We start from the raw sequence: 18,698 nt of genomic DNA, 5'->3' as shown, positions 1-18,698 counted from the left end.
GCTGGTTACACGCACATCGAGGGTCCAGAGGAGTAGTAATGTAGATTTCAATTGATGCTTCACCCCTAAAATACAGGCCATATGCCGTGCAACGTCGCCAGCCATACAAAAATCCCATATTCAACCTGATACCGGCACGTAAAGCCATACTGGATACCTCTATCCAAGAGTCCGTAGTGGCTCAATCAAATTGAAGGCCCCACTAACCGTCCACCTCGATATGTTCAGCCATAATATGGATACTGCGGTATTTTCGCTGTTTCCAAAACACATCAAAAGATACTCAGATATTAGAGGAACGCAGGCGTGTCCTCCCTGACCAACCTCAGCCCTCCTCTCATCTTTCCGTTCTCCAGTACGGTAGTACTCTTCCTCTCCCTTAAGAAACGGTCCGCTAGGCGCTGTCCAGGTGTGATACTGCCACTGCGTTCGCTGTCAAGTACGCTATCGATGACTCGTACTTCCTTCCCCGGGCTCGGTTCCTTGCCAAGCGCCAGCGAAGTCGATGAAGTTTTGCCGTCCAGCACATGACCGCGTAGCTCCAATGACGGACTGGGCGAGGGTGTTTCGAGAGTCGCAATTTGTGGTATTCCGTTCGCCTGCAACGGGTATCGTGTGTTGCCTTGGCGAAGGTCGAAAGCGCTCTTTGGGCGGCGTGAAAGCTTGTCTGGGGATTGAGGGCGCACAGTGACACGCACGCGTGGGCGTTGAGATGTCACGGAAGGACTCGGGTTGTGCATTCCGGGGTTGGTATCAGGAGCATTCGTCACGTACAGTCCCGTCTTGGGCGTATTCTGATTGAGGGTTGTAGAAGCAAATGGCTGCAATGACTTCGGCCGGGGTGTTGACCCCATCAAACCGATATTAGGCCCGGCATTGTGAAGCAAGGATGGTGGTGTAGCGTTCTCTTTCTTCCTGAGTTGCGCATCGCTTCTCTTCAAAGCCGTGTTTCGTAAGCGATGCGGAGTTTGGTTGGCGGCTGGAGTGGAAAGATCTGAGTATATTTTGGGGCTTGGTATTGTCTTTGGCGACTTGAATGACTTCAGCGATGCGATGCTGTCGGTCGGTGACTTGGAATGGCATGACGACATTGCACTGTTGCTGCTCGAGCGCCCGGTTTCGATGAACGGAAAACGGTCGTTCATACGCGAAGACCTCGGTGTATCAATCACGGGCTGTGATGTAGACGGATAGCTACTGGGTGTAAGAGGCGGGCCCTGTCTAGTCAAAAGTGGCGATAATTTCGGCCGAGAGGAGATTATTCGCGCTTGAGGTTCCTCATTCAGGGTCATGGTGGGTGGGTGGGCCGGCGATACTTCTTTAAAGGTGTCTGGATGCGACTGCGACTTCTCAAGCACAAGAGTAGTCCCTTTTGATGGAGTAGGTCTGCCTTGCTGCTTGGACGGGTCGCGAGTATTGAGATGTCCTACGGCGTTGGAAGTATCGGTGTCCAGTAGACTCTCAGAGCCCGGTCCTGTAGTACAATTTTCGTCAGTATCCCGCAGAATGACAGTCGTTTCGTCATGCTCAGTGTGCGAAGTACGTGCGATGTCGCGCCGATGTTGGCCAGATGGAGTCATATCTCGTTCGTGAATCTTCAGGTCCTCTTGACTGGAGAGCTCCATCCCTGAGACTTCATGTGAAAGCCATGTCTTCCATTCGTGACTAGTTCGCGTCGGCTCTACACGACGAGGAGATGGAGTGCCGATCACGTAGCTTCGCACCGACTGGCTCGTCAAGATGATCGCCGAGCCTCCGTCATGTAAGGATTGAGGATTTTCAGGCGCGCCGAAAGATATGACGCTTTCGTTCGGAAGAATACTGATTCTATCCGTATTCCGCGAGTAAAGACTTGGAGACAATGGTGACATCAGAGGTCGACGATTGGGTGGTGTTGGAGACTCTAGTGACACTGGCAATTCTCGAGTTCTGTGCCCGCCGCGCTCATGGCTATCGACTGGCCTTGGCCCAATAGATTCCACGCTGTTGATAGGCGTCTCGCAGGATATTGTGTGCTCGGTGAAATTGGTTACGTTGTAGGTTCGATTGGTCTCGCGTGGGAACCGAAGTGTTTCAGCACCATCTAAAGGTGTCTTCCAACGGTCCTTGGCCCTTTCCATACGCTGCTCGATTTGTGCAGGCGAAGGTGTAAACAGTGGAGTCGGGACCCTTTCATGCTCGGGATGACATCTAGTTCAGTTAGAAAAATTGGGAAACAACCCAAAAAGGATGGCACCTACTTGATGCTGGCACCTTGGACGTCCAGGGAGTCATCCGTTGGGTTGCTTATATCGCTTCCTCCGGATCCAGGGGCACTGACGGACAAGGGCGTTTTCATGTCGTCTTTCGAAATGTGCACGGCACCACCCACGCTACCTGTAGGTTCATTATCTGGTAAAGACCGTTGCTCTGCAGGTGTGACTGTGCGTATAGTCGATCTGATCGCCCTACCAAGAGACCTAATGGTGCTAGTCTTGCTCTGTGCACTTTGGGCTGCCGCACTCTGAGGTCGTCGCGAGGGCGGGCGCTGGTCGCTGCCCATACTGGGTCGGAAGTCTCGACTAGCGCTCGAGTGCAACTCTCTAGCTGGATAGTGGAGCCCTTTGGTGGCGCTCGATTCAAAGACATCGCTCTCTGCACCTGGAGTTCGCTCGGCAACGTCTGACGGAGATCTTGCAGACTTTGACGCGTCAATCTCTCGCATCAACGCCGAGAAAACACGCTTTGGATCGACGGACGTAAGGGATTCCTCAGTGAGTTCCTCCATTGGAATGGGATCACGGAAGGCAGCAAGTGATGGGACGGGTATCAGTTTTCTCTTTGGCATAATACATGCCAAGCGCTCTGCCTCGCTTCCGATGCTGTCTTTGGCTTCGTGAATGACGGTCAGGCGCTTAACGGCTCTTTGAGTCAATGTGTCTCCAGTGGATGAGGTTCCCCAGCTTGTCACACGCGATACAGACTCATTCGTGGCGTTGACCTCACTGTGGAGGCTGCGATTGCTCCTGTTACTTCGACCGCTTCCGTTGCTACTGCTGCGGGAACCGGATCTGACAAATCCCGGACGCGCTCCCTCAAGCGATGGAGTGCGAGAGCGGACTCGTTGCAATGTCTCCTTGTCTGGGCTTGGTATTGCGTATGCATCATGAACGTATGGTGGACTGAAATGTGAGTAGTCGCGACTCGCTTCGATTTGCTGCACAGGGAGGTTCGGCGACTTGTTCGATCCACGTCTGAACACCTTCTTGAACTTGCTTTTGAGCGAGCCAGAGAAAGATCGTTTCTCCTTTACCTCTGGTTGTGGGAGAAAATCGGTCAGACTAAAGTCTACAGTCGACTCGTCGGGTGTGCGATGGCTGCTCGTGGAAACAGAGGAAATTCCGGACGTGATCCGCCTCCCTTTATCCTTCGCTTTGTCTTGTCTCTTTTTGAAGGGCGCTAGGAAGATGGATGGTTTGTGCTTGACCGTTCTCTGTTGGAAGCTCTGCAGGTACTTGTCCCGCGCGTTGTCAATCGACTCGTCAGCCGCAACACTGACAGGAATGCGTGGCCCTGCAAGCGGTGATGGTCCTAGTATTCGGGTCGGCGGAGGGGCAGGTAAAATCTCCAGTGTAGGGCTGACACTCATGGGAGGCGGTGTAGTGAGGTATTTCGCTGGTGGCCGAGCGATAGGCGAACCGGTCTGAATGCTGCTTGCGTAGTACATGGAGCGCGCCTTTCGGATCTGTTGCGAGGTGGCCGATGAAGAAGCGCTTTGTCGAAGAGGTTTTGGCTGGGAGCCCGGTCGAGCAGTCTCGTTGAAGGTGATGGAGGGTTGCGCTGATAAAAGTCGAGGTACGGATAAAGGCCTATCGCTGCTTGGTATGGCGGAGAAGGGCGGAAATGGCTGCGGGTTCATTGTGGACGATGGAGACGGCCGCTGGGGGCTTGACGTCCGTCCAGTCTTCTGGGGTTGCAAAGATCGGAAGTTTGACTCTCGCGGTGGGAAGTGGCTGCCCTGGGCTGTGAGGGATTTGCGGCTGGCATTACTCTTTGACCTCGTCGTCTCGGAGCTGCGCTTCGTTTTGCGGTCGGTCGTATCGTGGACCTGGGCTCGGGCAAATGCAGCAGTGGCAGCGGCCAGGGCATGTTGTTGTGCCACGTCCGGATCCCAAGACTCTGAAATGGGAGGCGGATGCCTGTGAACAGTCGAGGTGGACTTGGAGCGACGTAGGCGGGTGCCGGCATCGCTAGATGCCCGAGCCAGCATCTGATGGACGGTATAAGACTAGTGGGGGCTGTGGTAGAGTGGTAAGACGGTGAGTCCAACGTAGCAAGGCACTGCTAAAGAGGTGTTGACAACATGTAGCAGAAACAGCGGTAAGAGGCACAGCGCGATGGCGTGGTAATAAAGAGAGACCACACTAACAGAGGATGGAGTTGGAGCTGCTGCTTGTCCAACATGGCGCTCGCGCGGTGATTATCGTGCCTTCTTCGTCTCTTCATCCAGTAGTCACAACCACGAGGTATGCCGTCTTGTCGCAGGTACCACCCATCGTTTTGGGACTGTGTCTTGCAACCAATCAGTCGGTGGTCACTCTTTCATCAACTGATCTCAAAGTTGCGTCCAACATAGTTGCATTGGCGCTCGAGGAGCGTATCTAGACAGCACTGCTCATTCGCGTGCCGAAGTCCTAGCTCCCTCTTCCTCGTCCATATAATCTTCATCGTCGCTAAGAAGCTCGGCGTACACAACCTCTTTATCTTTCACACTGATCAACATTGTGACGACCGTCATACCGGCAAACACTATCACGGATGCTAGGAAAGGAAGGCCCAGCCATGCACTTCCTAGATCCATACCCCACTGGAACAGCTCATTTAGCACGGGTCCGGCAATCATTGCACCAATGCTCTCAGCAATGGCGATTGTACTCATCAGCTTTCCGATGTCGGGACTCGATTGCCCGCCCACGACGTGGATGGAGACAGAGCGCATGGCGGCATTGTAGCCCGTGCCGAGGTTGTAGATGAGAAGGCCAATGATGAGGAGAGCTGGCTGTGTAGCGATACCCATGACGAAGAAGGATATCGTGGTCAGTGCGATGGAGCCCCGGGCGATCCAGAGATCGGCCCAGTGCGCAACGAGGCGGAACTTCTTCAGCAAAAGGTAGTTGATGATGGGAATGAAGACTGTAATGGCAACCAGATTAGTGGCGGCGCGGAACGACAAGAGGTAGGCTGCTTTCTTAATCTCCCAGCCATAGCGCTTGGAGGCATAGCGGACGAGCAGAGTTATTCCCTGTCTTCCGAGCCTGTTGGCGAGGAACGAGAATACGACCAAACCTAACGTCCAGTCGCTCCTGAGGAAGTCAATTGCGGTTTGGAAGTTCCGAAGCTGTGCTCTGAGCGAGTAGTTACTGCCCTTTGGCTGGAGCTCAAGCTCCTGGTTGTCACCGTCTGCTGGCTCTGGCAGGTCACGCAAGTGAAGCGTTTCGGGGAAGAAGAAGGCAACGCAGATGCCGACCTGCTGGATTGCCAAAGCCAGCAATAGCGGCAGCCAGTCTCCTTTCTCCATCAGGCGTGCTGACATTATCGGTGCTACCATCTCTGCAACTAGCACGCATGACGTCAAGTATAGGAAGATGGTGGTTCGCTTCTCCGGGGGCACGATGTCGGCGATCATGGTGATGCCGATAGCCATGGCTACGATAGGCCCGCCGCCAATGCAGAAGAAGACGGACGAGAACCAGGTCAATTGGAGTGGTAGCGTCTTGAAGTAGCCTGCACACATGTCAGCATCCGTCGCTTTTGCCTGTCGATTCCAGTACACTCACAGATGAGCAGCGCCCACGCAGAGCTGAGCTGCAGGCCCATCAGACTGGCAGCGAATATCCACTTCCTCCCAATCCTATCCGCAAGCGTCCCAAACGGCACCGCCAGCAGTATACCTGGTATTGCATCGAACATGTCCTGCCAGCCAAAGATCATAGCCATCTTCTGTTGCACCGCATCGACCTTGCACAGCTGCTCGGGTATAGCGCCATTGTCGCCAATGACCGACGGGTCATGTTCGCGGTAGTAGAGGAGGCAGAGGTTCGCCTCGTAAACGCGAATTTTAGGCGGTTCAGCGAGGAATGCGCCAACATCGATGATGGCGACCAAGGCAAAGGCTAGAAGTACGAGCAGCACCCACGGCTTCTTCTTCGACGGCGGCGGTACGAGTGGGAGGGACGCGGTCGGGCCGGTGGAGGGAAGGAAGGGTGCTCCTTCTTCTATCGAGTCTCGCGGCGAGGGTTGCGCTACCATTGTGGCAAGCCGTGGCTATGGGGGCGCGAAATGTGGGGAGGTCTGGAGTTGTGTCGCACGCACATGTATGTGAACACTGGCATGTCGGGGACGCGTTGAGCTGATAAACAACGGAATGTGAGGCCCCGTATTAGCAATTATACTCAGCCATGTTCGCGGCAGGAGTGATAAGGCACGCCGTGAGCCATTGTGGCTAGGAACTGCGCGTGGTGAGACGTCTGAGCCGTACGGGTCAAGGCGTTGGGACATGTCAGGGATACGTTTCAATGTTGCGAGCGCGCTCATTACGTCAGCTCCATACCCCCAAATCAAAGCCTCGTCGCTCAACCTCAGTCATGGTCATGGATGCCATCTAGTTGCACGTAATTTTTGCCTACCCCATGTCGAATATGCACTCTAGTAATCTCCAACAACGTATACAGACAGCTTCTCGTGCTAGAGTTGATGTTCCCTCCCGTTCTACTCCAAAATCGCTGCCAGGGATACGCGTATTAGGACGCTAAAATTTAGGTACCCGGACATGGAAGACTTTGCGAAGAGAGTGCTATCAGTCGTGTATAGAATACTTGATACTACCGACAGGTTTCCCCGGATTTGGTTCCCTGCATCTCGGTGGTGATGCGTCTCCGTCCCCCACATTCCTTGGCCGTTTACTCTTCCAGTCCCATTCCCATGTCTGTTCAATTTCGAGCCCACCCGTCTTCCGTTCTTTCCTTTATTCTACACAGAACGTTAGCCAAGTTTGCGCAAAGTACAGTCATTTCTCTTCCCTCAGCTCTCTTGAACACCAATCTTCTGATAGCGTATGTCCCGCAATATCTTGTAATCCAAAGGACATCAAGGAGCTGATGCGCAGAAGACTATCATTTAGACATTGAGACGATGGGTTGCTAGCACCGCTAGCCTACTAATCTTCTCTGCGTTTCAAGTTTTATGTTGCGGGGGTAACGCTCAGACGGGCAGAGAGTAAACGTGCCCCCAAACCCTACATCACGTGAGCCTGGTACGTCGTGACTCGATAAGATTTACTTACACCTAGTCACATCATTGTTCAGAGTGAGTAGCGCAACCAGACCACGACCATGGATTCCTTAACAGTAGCGCTGACTCAACTCTCTATCAAATCTCCCAACACCATGGGCTGGATGCATCTCCCAGGCGAGCTTCGAAATCGTATATACGCATACATCACTCTCAGCTTTCCATACGAGATCGATGTCGCCGTATACCGCGTTGCCCGACAGAAATTAGACAACAACAACCTACCTAAACCAAAGTGCAAACCATTCTTCAAGTGCTTCCCCGGCATCGCCTTTGCAAACAAGCAACTCAACGCCGAACTTTTCCCGATGCTTGTTCAGAAGACACGGTTCTACATCCATTCAGGCGTAGATGCAGCATACCTCGACGAGTTCCTAGGCAATCTACCAGTCTGCGCGCGGTCTGCTATACAGCGACTCGCATTCCCTGACTTCGCACGTTCACTTCGGTACTTCTCACCTCGAGGTCGGGAACTCGCTCTTATCCAGTCATGTCAAGGCTTGAAGCAGCTGACTATCACGATCAACACCCAGTCCTTCCTTCAGTTCACGACGCTTGGAGTTCTTCGCCCGGGAGGTCGCGTGTCGACACCCACACCCACCGACGCTGTCATCAACGTAGAGCGCGTTGCTGGTCTTTGGGGCTTATCAAGCCTCCATGAACTGGAGCACCTTGAGAAGTTTAAAATGGAGTTTCTGATTGATACGGGCTGCGGTTATCTTTTGCGCGCTTTCAGGGAGCTGGCGGAGTGGGTCTTGGTACACCTTGCCTTCGCGACTGTAAAAGAAGGGCGGGTTCGAAACGAGGTGAAGCAGGTTCGCAAGCACTTAGTTGAGTTCTCGGGTAGGCATGGGACATGCGATCTCGCGATTTGCATGTTTCTTATCGAGCGAAAATAAGCTGCCAATGCGGTAGGGCTTGAGAAACAGCTGGTACAGGAGCAGTAGCCACAAACAGAACTGGGGTCTAATATTCAGGTCATCATCCCGTTATCCATGATGGTACACATGGACATCCTCTCCCTCCCTCATCATTACGTCTTCTCGCTCTATCACTCTGATTGTGGTCACTCACATGCTATAACTCCTGACTGCACCATCTCACTCTATCACCTTGTGGTCGCGTCACTTACATGCCGCAAGACTCCTGACTACCCCACGCGTTCTGCTAAGCCTTGTGAGAGGGGCGGATGTATCGGTCACGCCCGCGGTTGCGCCCACGGGTGCACTGAGAGCGAAAGTTCCCACCACATAAAATGGCCCGCCCGCCGCAGGAGAAATGGTCAAAAAATCATACTATAATTGCCTGAACATCACTACAGCCGAAGAATATCTTTTCGCGATCATATACACATGTCGGGTTGCGGCATTTTTCCTCTTTCACCTCGTGCGCCCGCGCTTTTGCACTCTCCGTAGCGCGCTTCACCTTCTCTTTTACTATTCTGACTGAGAGCAAACGCTCTTGCCCCACACATGACCCTCTTCCCGCCGTAAACGAACACGTGAGAGCTGCCTTGCAAACGCCCCCGAGGGCATAAATAAAGCTTTTGCCTCGCCCGCTACTTCTACTCCACCACCAACCACAGTAAGCAGCTTCCACAGCTAGTAACTCTCTATTCCACCAGCTGTAAAGCTTACGCCAGTCCAACTTCTTACTTCCACACTACTTCTTTGACTCTGCCTCCCTTCTTCACCCTCTTTGCTCACCTAGTCAACAACAACTCCGACAATATGAGCTCTACTCCCAACCGCAATGTCACCAGGCGCTCTAGCCACTCCGCCGGCAGTGGTGGTAAGAACCTCCTGACTACATCTCAAATTGCATCTACTAACATCAACAGCAGCTCCGCTTCGTGCGACCGCCAACGCGTACGCTCCTGGAGCCGGTCAAGTTCGTTGTCATGATCGAAAGCAATCTAGACTCTTGTTGCTAACTACCTTCATTTCCAGCACCTTCAGAGCCTGCATGAGAGTTCGGAGCAGGACTCTTCCCGCTCACAAGTCCAGCATGGTGCTATCGCTGCACCTATTGGCCAAGGCCACGCCTCAGGTATTGAGGCATTGCTCGCCACTGGTACGTACCTTCTTTCGTCCTCCTCAAGTCACTCACTTATATATTTCCTCTCTAGGCCCAGTCGCCGTTTACATGACGGCCGAACGCGAGCGGCCCAACGCCAATCCCCACAAGCCCGCCTTCCTTCATGGAGTTGTCTTGGACTCCAACAATCCAGACCAGTGGACCAACGTGGTCTTGCCTTACGTTGCCGGTCTGACCTTCAACGTCGCTTGCCCTCCCGACGTCCACTTCGCAGGAGTCATGTTCGGATCGCCATCTCTCCCCGGACTCTACACCGCCGTCACCAAGCTCGAGCTACCAGGATTCCACTGGTTTTCTGGAATCGCCAACAACCGTCTCCACAACCCGAACCTGGAGATGGCAAAGAATCTCCCCAACCTGCGCGAATTGACCTTCAGGATGCACACTGCGGGTATCACAAAGTCAGCTTTCGGCAGTGAGCGTGAGATGATCGAATGCGAGAAGTTGGACCCGGTCAGGTCCAAGGATCGCAAATGCATGCCATATGCAGACGTCGCCGCCAAGTATGATCTCGGCGCCCTCTTCGCATGTCGCTCGCTCACCCATGTTCGCATCGAATACATCGACAGCGACATGACCGCAAACGCCACCAAGGACCAGGACCCGGTAAATGTCCTTTACGACATCCGGGGTTGGCTGGGACATGGTTTTGCCCAGCAGGGCCAGAATGTTGTCGTCGACCTGGTGCGTGTCGCTTGAGAAGGGGTTATGGACCTGAAGGATGACATGGGGAGGGATGATGGTTGAGATGGTACCTGCAGAATACCCTGGGGGCCTACGGGCAGTGTTTTGATAGTCCGGATGGATAGGACACAACGATCTGAAGGCATCTAGCCTTCTAGATTGAATATTAGATGATAATACACCGTGATGGACTTCAGCGCACTCTTGCCCATCATCTGACCACAGTGAATGATGAGGCACGTGACATCTCCATTCACCGTACACATACTACATATAAAGACCTCCAGCTCCATTTCAATTTTGCCACACAACTATCAGATATGTACTTATGCCCTCCTCGAATTCTCATCTTATCCCCTAATATCCATAAAACGAGCGTTATATACATCTCCCCTACACTACTCACTGGGCAATCTGCATGATATCTTCATCCTCCATAGGACCCTCGATCCTATTCACCTCCTCGTACAGACTCTTGAACCAACTACCCTGGCGCTCAAGCAGCTTATACGGCTCCCCATACTCGACGAGCTGGCCCTGATTCATGACAACGACCTTGTCAAAGTCAAGGACCGTATCGAGTTTGTGTGCCACAGCAATAAGCGTATGGGATGGAAATTTTGAGCGTAGAAGGCGCTGGACGTGGGAATCGGTTGCGTGGTCGAGGCTTTTGGCGAGTTAATTACGGTGACCAGGAGGGTATGGGAAAGTCAAGGAGTGGGATGGGAGACGGGAAAAGACTTACTTGCTAGTAGCTTCATCCAACACAACGACACTTGCTTTCTCCCTCCGTAACAGCGCCCTTGCTAAGCAAAATAATTGCCGCTGGCCGTGTGAGAAGTGCAGGTCTTCGACTTCTACGTCGAGCGGATGGGCGTATCTCTCCACGTCGCCTTTAGCGACGATGACATCCCAGAGTTGGACATCTTTTAGCGCCTGCATGATGGCCTTATCGTGGCTCTGCTTCAGCGGATCGGCATTAAGACGCACGGACCCGGGGAGCAGATAGGCGTCTTGGGGTAGGCCGATGAGGCGCGAGCGGATGGTCTGGCGGGGAACGCGGTGCAGGGGGAGGGAGTCGATGGTTATGCTGCCTGCTGAAAGCTCGATCATGCGGAAGAGGGAGAGGACAAGCGAGGATTTGCCACTACAATCACGTTAGATAGGCAGTACGAAAGGACACGATGAAGCTTACCTTCCAGTCCGGCCAACAATGGCAACTTTCTCGCCTGCTTTGATGGATAACGAGAAGTCTGAGATGACTGGCTCGCCCGGCCTATAAAGTTAGCTAAGAACATGAATATGTGTAAGTCGGGTAAAATCCGTACCGGTGATACGCCTCAATATTCTTGAACTCGATCTTGCCTGCGCTCGGCCAATTAGGCGGCGGAATGTGGTCCTCATTCTCCTGGTCTTCGGTGACGGCATCGGTTGTGAAATTCTTGATCCTGGCTACGCTACCAATATGCGTTTCCAGCTGAGTCCAAAACGAGATGAGCAGCTTGATACTTTGGGAGAATAGTACGACATTGAGAAGCGCAACGCCAACATAGCCAGCACTCAATTTCCCCCTCAGCGCGACAACAAGAATGATGAGGATAGTAGCAACAGCCGCAACGACGAGGTCCAAGACGAAGGTCAGCCAACGCTGGACCGCGAAGAGGAGATAGAAGGGGCGTTGACTGCGATCGAGTAGCGCTTTGGCTTTATCCTCAACGAAGCTCTGCCATCCGAATGCCCGTATAGTCGCTAGGCCCTCAAGTATCTCACTGAACTGAGTATAGAGGGGTGACTTCGTTTCGAGATCCAGGAAGCGAAGCTGGCGTGATGTGCGAAGGTAGAACTTTTGGATGAAGTAGACGCTGATACCTACAACCGGAAAGGATATGGCTGCAAAGGGAGCAGCGACGGCGATGAGAGCCATTTGGCTTATGCAGAGGACAAATGCTTCATTGACGTCAGCATGCCTACAGGGAACTAAGCTGAGAGATCTTGGCACGTACTTGCGAAGGTATTGAGCGCCGCCACCGGCAATTCCATATCGATCAACATGAGATCTTGGCTGAAACGATTGAGAGTGACTCCGGTATCGGTAGTTGAGAAGAAAGACATGGGCGATCTTATCCCTGTCAGTATGCGGGGTTTAGTAGTTGTACTAATATCACTTACCCAAGTACCGTGTCAAGCAGCTTCTGATGAAAAATGACCCCAGAGCGGGGGACCATTGTGATGATGAGTTGCCTAAATATTGTGAGTGCCGCTTTTGCTGTAAAAATACGACATACATACCAGCAACTGACGATGAGAAAGAAGAGTGCCAGTCCACCTAGCATGGCGTATATACCCAGGTAGTACCCCAGGCGTTGGTTTGGGAACCGTTCATTGTACTCAGCCCACATTTTTACCCAGATCGCTGACGCTATGTCAGTATCCATGATATAGATGAAGATTGGAGAAGACTTACATGGAAAGGATATGCCGAAAATGAAAATGATCATGGAAACGATGAAAATAATAGTCGGGATCCAGCCCACCGACCCGATATAATACAAGTAAATAGCTATATCGCCGGTGCGTCGATTTGCCTCGGCTTGTATATCATCCTCAGTGACTTTGCTAGATGTTTGACGCTCCGTGTATTTTGGCGGAGCCTCATAGATGTGCTTCTCCAGGGTGAACTCCCAGTCGGGTGGTGGGAGGTCGAAGCCTGACACATAACCGCCAGAGATATTGAGTTTCTCGAAAGTGCCCTGTTCGATAATTTTGCCCTCCTTATCGAGTGCAACAATGTGGTCGCAATAAGGTAGACGTTTGGCTATCGCAAAGCAGGCGGCGTTAGTATGTGTCGTGCGAGACTGGGGAGGTAGCTATGGCACTTACCTGACGATGAAGCGATCAGAACAGTTGTTCTGCATCGCTTAAGCAAGCCTTCATGGCCGAAGAGGCTGTGCCAGATTCGATTCTCTGTCTGGCCGTCGAGCCCGCTGAGGCAATCATCAAGAATGACGATGTCCTTTTGGGCGTAAACCGCTCTAGCAAGTGCCTGTAAACATTGTGTTATCAGCGATTCGCCATAAAGGGAAGGTGGGGTGAATATCGGAGGAGCCTCACTATGCGCTGGCTCTGACCTCCGCTCAATGCAATACCCTTGCTCCCAATTTGGGTCTGGTCTCCCTGTGGAAGCTGTCGTAGATCTTCATCTAATGCGCAGCCACGAACAACCGATGAATACCAGCGCTGATCGAAATCCGAAACACCAATAATGCTTTCCTGCACTGTGCCGTTCACGTGCCATGCAGTCTGGTCGCACAGCGCGATTCGCAGGGACGACACCTGTAGTGTGCCACCCATGAGCGGCAGTTCTCCCAGGACAGCTTTGAGCAGGGTTGACTTTCCGCACCCTACAGGACCCACGACCATGGTTATCTTACCCCGTGGGACGACCATGTTGATCGCCTGCAAGGTACCCAGCGATTGCCTTTCCTTGTCCCACCCGAAGTATCCATTCTCGATGACAATAGCCTGAGACCCTAGCGAGCCTCCGTCCCTAACCTCCAACGACAGTTGACTCTTCTGTGAGGCATCGGACACCTTCTCAGACTCGCTGCCTATATCTGAAACCCAAGCTACGCTACTTTGAGTAGAGGGGAACTTGCGTTTTTCGGTCCTCGCTTTCGTAGAGATGAACTCCTGAATCCTCTTGAACGAGCCGATGCCTCCCATGAGCGCCGAGAGGGCCATGATGAGCGACCCAAGAGGTTCTGTCAGCAGGGTAAAAAGAGAAAGAGATGTAAAAACGGTAGCAGTATCAAGCGTACTAGCCCCGCCGCTTTTCTGGGCGAGTATCGAGAACACAGCGAACGCAAGAATAGGTGCAACTATTGGTGAGATGTACGCTGGTCAATGTTAGTATTGTGGCCAAGAAGTGAGAGAGTATAGGACTAACAAAAACCCATGGTCCAGATGAGAAGCTTCCGGAACTTCTTGGAAATGTTGAGCTCATCCACACGAAGTTGCTGAAGATCGTCTCGCAACACATCAGTAAGGCCACACATCTTCACGCCCTTCATAGAGTTCAGCATCGCATTTGTAGCAGCGATGCGTCTCTCGATGGCCTCAAGCCATAATGCTTGACGCTGCATGATTAAGCTAGTGACACCCAAGGACCCGAGGAGCGATACTGAACTAGACATTAGCGTGTGCTAGTAGTACTTTGGTCGGACCGAACATACCAACTGCGACGCCAATCGGAATTGCGCACGCGACGCCTAGTTGTTGTTCCAAGAGATACATCGCTAAGGCAATTTCTAGTGTATTGGACCAGATCTTCAAAAGGGAACCAAGTCAGCAATGGATATGGCACCAGGCAATGGGAAATGTGAGGGGCAATTCTGGGGCTTCGTGTGCCTCCTAGAGACCATTGGATGCCGAAATAGAATACATACCTCATGACCAGTCTCCATACCGGTAACAATGCGCTCAACGTCCGCGCTCATTAGTGTAAGCGAAGAGGCAACATCCACGTCAGTCAACGCAATGTCAGTAGCCTTGCTGTACAGCATTGAAACGAGACCACCGCGCATCATGGTGATGAACCTGAACGTTGAATGCATGTATTGGCCCGTCGATACCTTCACAAATTATTAGCGAACTCGCTGCATGATCGGCGTTCTCGCTAATCTACATACTGCAATACCGACAAAAACCAGGACATATGCGCCGATCAGACCGTAACCGATGTTGGTTGTTTGAGGCGTGACACTTTGCTGGGAAAAGTTTACGGCCCTGTGGATCAGGAATGGCTGGCAGAAATTGAAGGCAATTAGGCAAAGTCGAGGTGGTACGACCGCTAGTATGTGCCATCGGAGTTTCTTCAATGTCGCCACGAATAGGGAGTGTGGACTAGCCCGGGTTACTAAAGAATAGGTCAGCATACCGAAAAAGACAAGACAATAGGTAGGGTCACTCACGTCTATCCCATGCCGACCCTAGCGAATGGTGTAGGTAGTCGGCCTTCAGATGCTTGTCCAGATGGAAAAGGTCATCCACCGTCAGTGAATTAGAGAAACCTTTTTTGAACAGCTCGTTGAGCCACCAAAACGATGTGCGCTTATATACTCCACTTGTAGCCTCCGGCGGGCAGTCAGCGAACTCCGGAAGAAGGAGCATTCGTTTCCCTCTAGCCTCGAATATCGCGAGGAACACCTTAACGGCAACCCGCGTAGCGAAGATGTTTGCAATGAGGTCAAGATCGGGAGAGAGTGCATAGCTGCGTGATCGAGTTACGTCGAAGAATACGGTGAAGAGGAGGTATACGTTTAATAGGAACGATGGTCGGATGGAACGTAGATGCTCATAGAATGAGAGTAGCCCTAATACGAGTGCGCCGACGAAACTGATGACTGCGGAGGGCAGTTCGGCGCGATGCTTTTGTGTTCGACGTTTTGCCCATATAACAAGGAGAGCGAGGTCGAAACTAGCTAATAGCGTCCAAGCTATCTGTTGTGTGATAGTTAGCTTTCAGTACAGGTTAACCATGGGCCACTTCATACTAGCTTTGTGTATAGAAGAGAAGATCTTGAGAGTTTGATGTGCTTCCCCCAAAGATACACAATCCGAAATGGCGCAACTCCAAGGAGTAGAGCAAGAGGCAATATAGAGAGGAACACCTCTCCAAAAAGAAGGGTGAAATCAAAGCCTCCCCGACATTGCTCTCCGGCATAAGGACCGAATGTATCGTCAACTGACGCACAGTTTTGAGTAGAATTTGATGCCATTGTGAACGTAAAAATGAATCATTTGAGATTCCTCAGAAATTTCGTTGAAGCATCAAGGGTAGCACGAGTTGGAATCTGAAATTTCACACTTTGGCCCCAGCAATGGCGCTATGAATTTCTCAACTGCTACGCTGATCGCGTCAGCCGGTGGCAGATGGTCAGCCCCTCTACTGCTACCTCAGCGGCGTCCACGTATCTGGTGTCTTGCCTAGAAAGCTCGGATGGAATGAATGGCTGATCCTGTGGTGCGCGGTCTCCTGCAACACGACCATAAAGGTCAGTATTCTTAGCGCTAATACTTTGTCTTTACCTAACGTGATGGTATTCATAGCGATACGTGGCCCTGGGTGACCTACAAGGGTCTAACAATTACCACTTGACGACATCGAATTGATCTGGATACGATGATCGTCACGATGCCGTGCTGGAGAAAAGCCTTGCAACCCCAAGGGTCCAATAACAAAAGCTCCACTCCTGAGCGTCAATCGGTAGTTAGAGGCGCAGGCTGCAGCATCAGGAACCCAGTACAAAATTTGTCCGTGTATGCGCAAACTTTGGTAGGACATACATGAGGACAGGGATTGTACATGCAGTTTCGTATTGGGTTTAGCCAAATTTGCGGGAGGGATCGACACCTTTCCTTCTCATTCTGCATTTAAGCATTAGTGGACGGCGGCTCTGGGACGAGATTCTCAGCCTTGATCTCTGTGACTAGGTTCTCGTACTGGCATCTCCCTGTCATGTCGCTCTTTGATCAGCACTGTCATGCGACGCTCACACCTGATGTGTCTTGGCTGGCTGAATCACGCCCGGCCCTTTCTACCTTAAAATAATGTTTGGAGATACAAACAGATTCCTTGACACAGCTTAGGGATTTTCTCCATCGAGGCCATGCTAAGCGCCGAGATTGATTCCTGGAAAGCACAAATTAATGTGGACCATCGTACTGTTCTAGACCATTTGGAACCTGTATTGTGACTCAGAAATCTGGTGGCGTGACTATTTAAAACTCGAATGACTATTCAGACTCGAGAATGATCGTTTGATCTCTTTCCTAATAGACTCGTGGGCGCTACTGAAGCATGAGTCTGCTTGACTTATTTTCGCCTAGTGGTCATGTAGGACAACGGACTTAGACGAGCACAGCTGGCACCATATACAGTGACTTGTGTCAAGTGCTATGTTGGTATAGTGGTATAGACCTGCTCAAATGACATATGTGGGTTGCCTTAACCTGTATAGGCTGTTGTGGTTGCCGTAGAAGCAGAGTAGCAGTGAAGCTTCATGGCCAACAAAGGTGGATGTTTCCAGTAGCGCCAATCTTAAGCCACGAAATGCCGAGGGAGATGATGATATGGCGTCTTGGAAGGGACGTCCAGAAAGGTAATTAGCCTAGTCCTTCCCGTAGAGCTTCTGTATTAGCAGCACGCCATCGGCGCATACATAACTACCAGGGTCAATGTGGAATCAATCAAGTAACGAGGCTTTCCCCAAAGCGGATACGGGTATCTGGAAAAGTTGCCAGGCCGATGGAAGTAAGCGTGGCATCATCATTCCGAAAAGCCGCTGAATGAGAGGAATTGAACGATATTGCCGACTGCTACAAGTATTGATTTCTTCCGTCCTGTCGGTCACCGAAGAAGGCAGAAGACAGTTGTCGGTAGCGTAAATTAAGTGCATGGTTTAGCTGATGGCACATCTGGACCGATGGGTGTGAATCATGGTGTTGGGACTTTTGGCTTTGACGGATAAGTGCCGCTTTCCTGGCATTTTTCCAAGCTGCCCAGATAAATTCGATTCAGTGCCGATCTTACTGGATGCGAGAATTCGAGAAGACTCGTATTGCGTAATGGGTAATTTGAAGGGCAAAAAAGGGGTTTGCCGGTTATGTGAAGCTGCTAATGCTGGAACACGTCAAGATCGTTCTTGCGCAGTTCGTACGGGTAATATGGATGGCCCCGGGCTATCCGACTCTAACCTCTTGGTCTCTTAAATGAGTTACGTACGCCACGATGTGAATCTGTTTTGGGGAACAAGTGTTGTAAAATCGACCGAACTAGCCGTGACATACCAAAAGGGGTGCAACTTAGAACGGGAGCAGATCCCTATGCGGAACTTTGAAGCGATGTCAAATACCCGCAACACGATTGCTGTGGCTCGTGCTCGTAATCAACACCGGGCGACGGTGATCTCGCAGATGTGACTGCATTTGACAGGCTACGGTGAAGCCTGGTGAGCTGCTAGAAGCCGGGATCATGTAGGGGGGAAGACGCTTTGTGGAGTTGAACCAGACTTCTGGGAGTTTGAGCGGGTGGAGGACGGATAATCGCCAGCGCAAAGATATAATGAGTAGAGGCTAGTTCCAATTAAGGAACTCGGTGCTACTGTGGGGAAAGGGAATGGCGGTAAGCCCTGGGAGCTAAAGCGGGGGAGTTTCCCTAGTTCCGGTGGAACGCCACCGTGGAACAGGCGGACGGGTTTTCTGGGGATGAGAAGATGTCAGGATGTCCCCAGTGGCAGCCATAGGAGGAGCGTGTACTCTGACGAAAAGGCTCCGGTCGAAAATATGGGTTAATTGCACGTGGCTGAGACTTGCCGCAGCGGGGATTTTGGGGTGGATACCGGATGCTGCTGCATAGCATGACAGCTGTGTACAACGTTTGCTGAGTCCAACGAGATCCACCCTGGCCCTGGGCATCGCAAGCGGAGAATAGTACTCCGCTCCAATGCTACCGATCGGGTTAGGTCGGCCCGAGGTCTATTTTAGTGCGTGTGTTGATCACCTGACCAGCTTAAGCGACCGGCCTGGCA

General features: G+C 51.9%; 4 protein-coding genes across 4 annotated transcripts; 2 read left to right on the top strand and 2 right to left on the bottom strand.

Moving 5' to 3' along the window:
* Nucleotides 1–290: 290 nt before the first annotated feature.
* K460DRAFT_375534 (MFS general substrate transporter) lies at nucleotides 291–6,288 on the bottom strand (the record flags this gene model as incomplete). Its single annotated transcript, XM_040934779.1, has 6 exons — nucleotides 291–994; nucleotides 1,544–2,190; nucleotides 2,325–2,893; nucleotides 3,101–4,178; nucleotides 4,731–5,763; nucleotides 5,817–6,288. The coding sequence occupies 6 exons, from the start codon at nucleotides 6,286–6,288 to the stop codon at nucleotides 291–293; spliced, it is 4,503 nt and encodes a 1,500-aa protein (XP_040791304.1).
* Nucleotides 6,289–7,370: 1,082 nt separating this feature from the next.
* K460DRAFT_393744 (uncharacterized protein) lies at nucleotides 7,371–8,356 on the top strand (the record flags this gene model as incomplete). The annotated part of the gene is made up of 1 exon (XM_040935946.1): nucleotides 7,371–8,356. One exon carries the CDS (start codon nucleotides 7,371–7,373, stop codon nucleotides 8,226–8,228), a length of 858 nt encoding a protein of 285 aa, XP_040791303.1. The 3' UTR covers nucleotides 8,229–8,356.
* Nucleotides 8,357–9,059: 703 nt separating this feature from the next.
* Nucleotides 9,060–10,238, top strand: K460DRAFT_415240 (uncharacterized protein; the record flags this gene model as incomplete). The annotated part of the gene is made up of 4 exons (XM_040937726.1): nucleotides 9,060–9,120; nucleotides 9,170–9,219; nucleotides 9,279–9,402; nucleotides 9,458–10,238. The coding sequence occupies 4 exons, from the start codon at nucleotides 9,060–9,062 to the stop codon at nucleotides 10,123–10,125; spliced, it is 903 nt and encodes a 300-aa protein (XP_040791302.1). The 3' UTR covers nucleotides 10,126–10,238.
* Nucleotides 10,239–10,391: 153 nt separating this feature from the next.
* On the bottom strand, nucleotides 10,392–15,887 carry K460DRAFT_428033 (P-loop containing nucleoside triphosphate hydrolase protein; the record flags this gene model as incomplete). Its single annotated transcript, XM_040938282.1, has 16 exons — nucleotides 10,392–10,777; nucleotides 10,856–11,257; nucleotides 11,306–11,386; nucleotides 11,439–12,057; nucleotides 12,114–12,229; nucleotides 12,280–12,351; nucleotides 12,400–12,523; nucleotides 12,575–12,925; nucleotides 12,991–13,153; nucleotides 13,222–14,006; nucleotides 14,057–14,290; nucleotides 14,343–14,436; nucleotides 14,556–14,741; nucleotides 14,799–15,025; nucleotides 15,081–15,609; nucleotides 15,663–15,887. 16 exons carry the CDS (start codon nucleotides 15,885–15,887, stop codon nucleotides 10,513–10,515), a joined length of 4,473 nt encoding a protein of 1,490 aa, XP_040791301.1. The 3' UTR covers nucleotides 10,392–10,512.
* Nucleotides 15,888–18,698: the final 2,811 nt, after the last annotated feature.

The sequence above is a fragment of the Cucurbitaria berberidis genome (assembly GCF_010015615.1).
Source record: "Cucurbitaria berberidis CBS 394.84 unplaced genomic scaffold K460scaffold_2, whole genome shotgun sequence".
NCBI lineage: Eukaryota > Fungi > Ascomycota > Dothideomycetes > Pleosporales > Cucurbitariaceae > Cucurbitaria > Cucurbitaria berberidis.
This window is presented reverse-complemented; position numbering and strand designations above follow the sequence as displayed.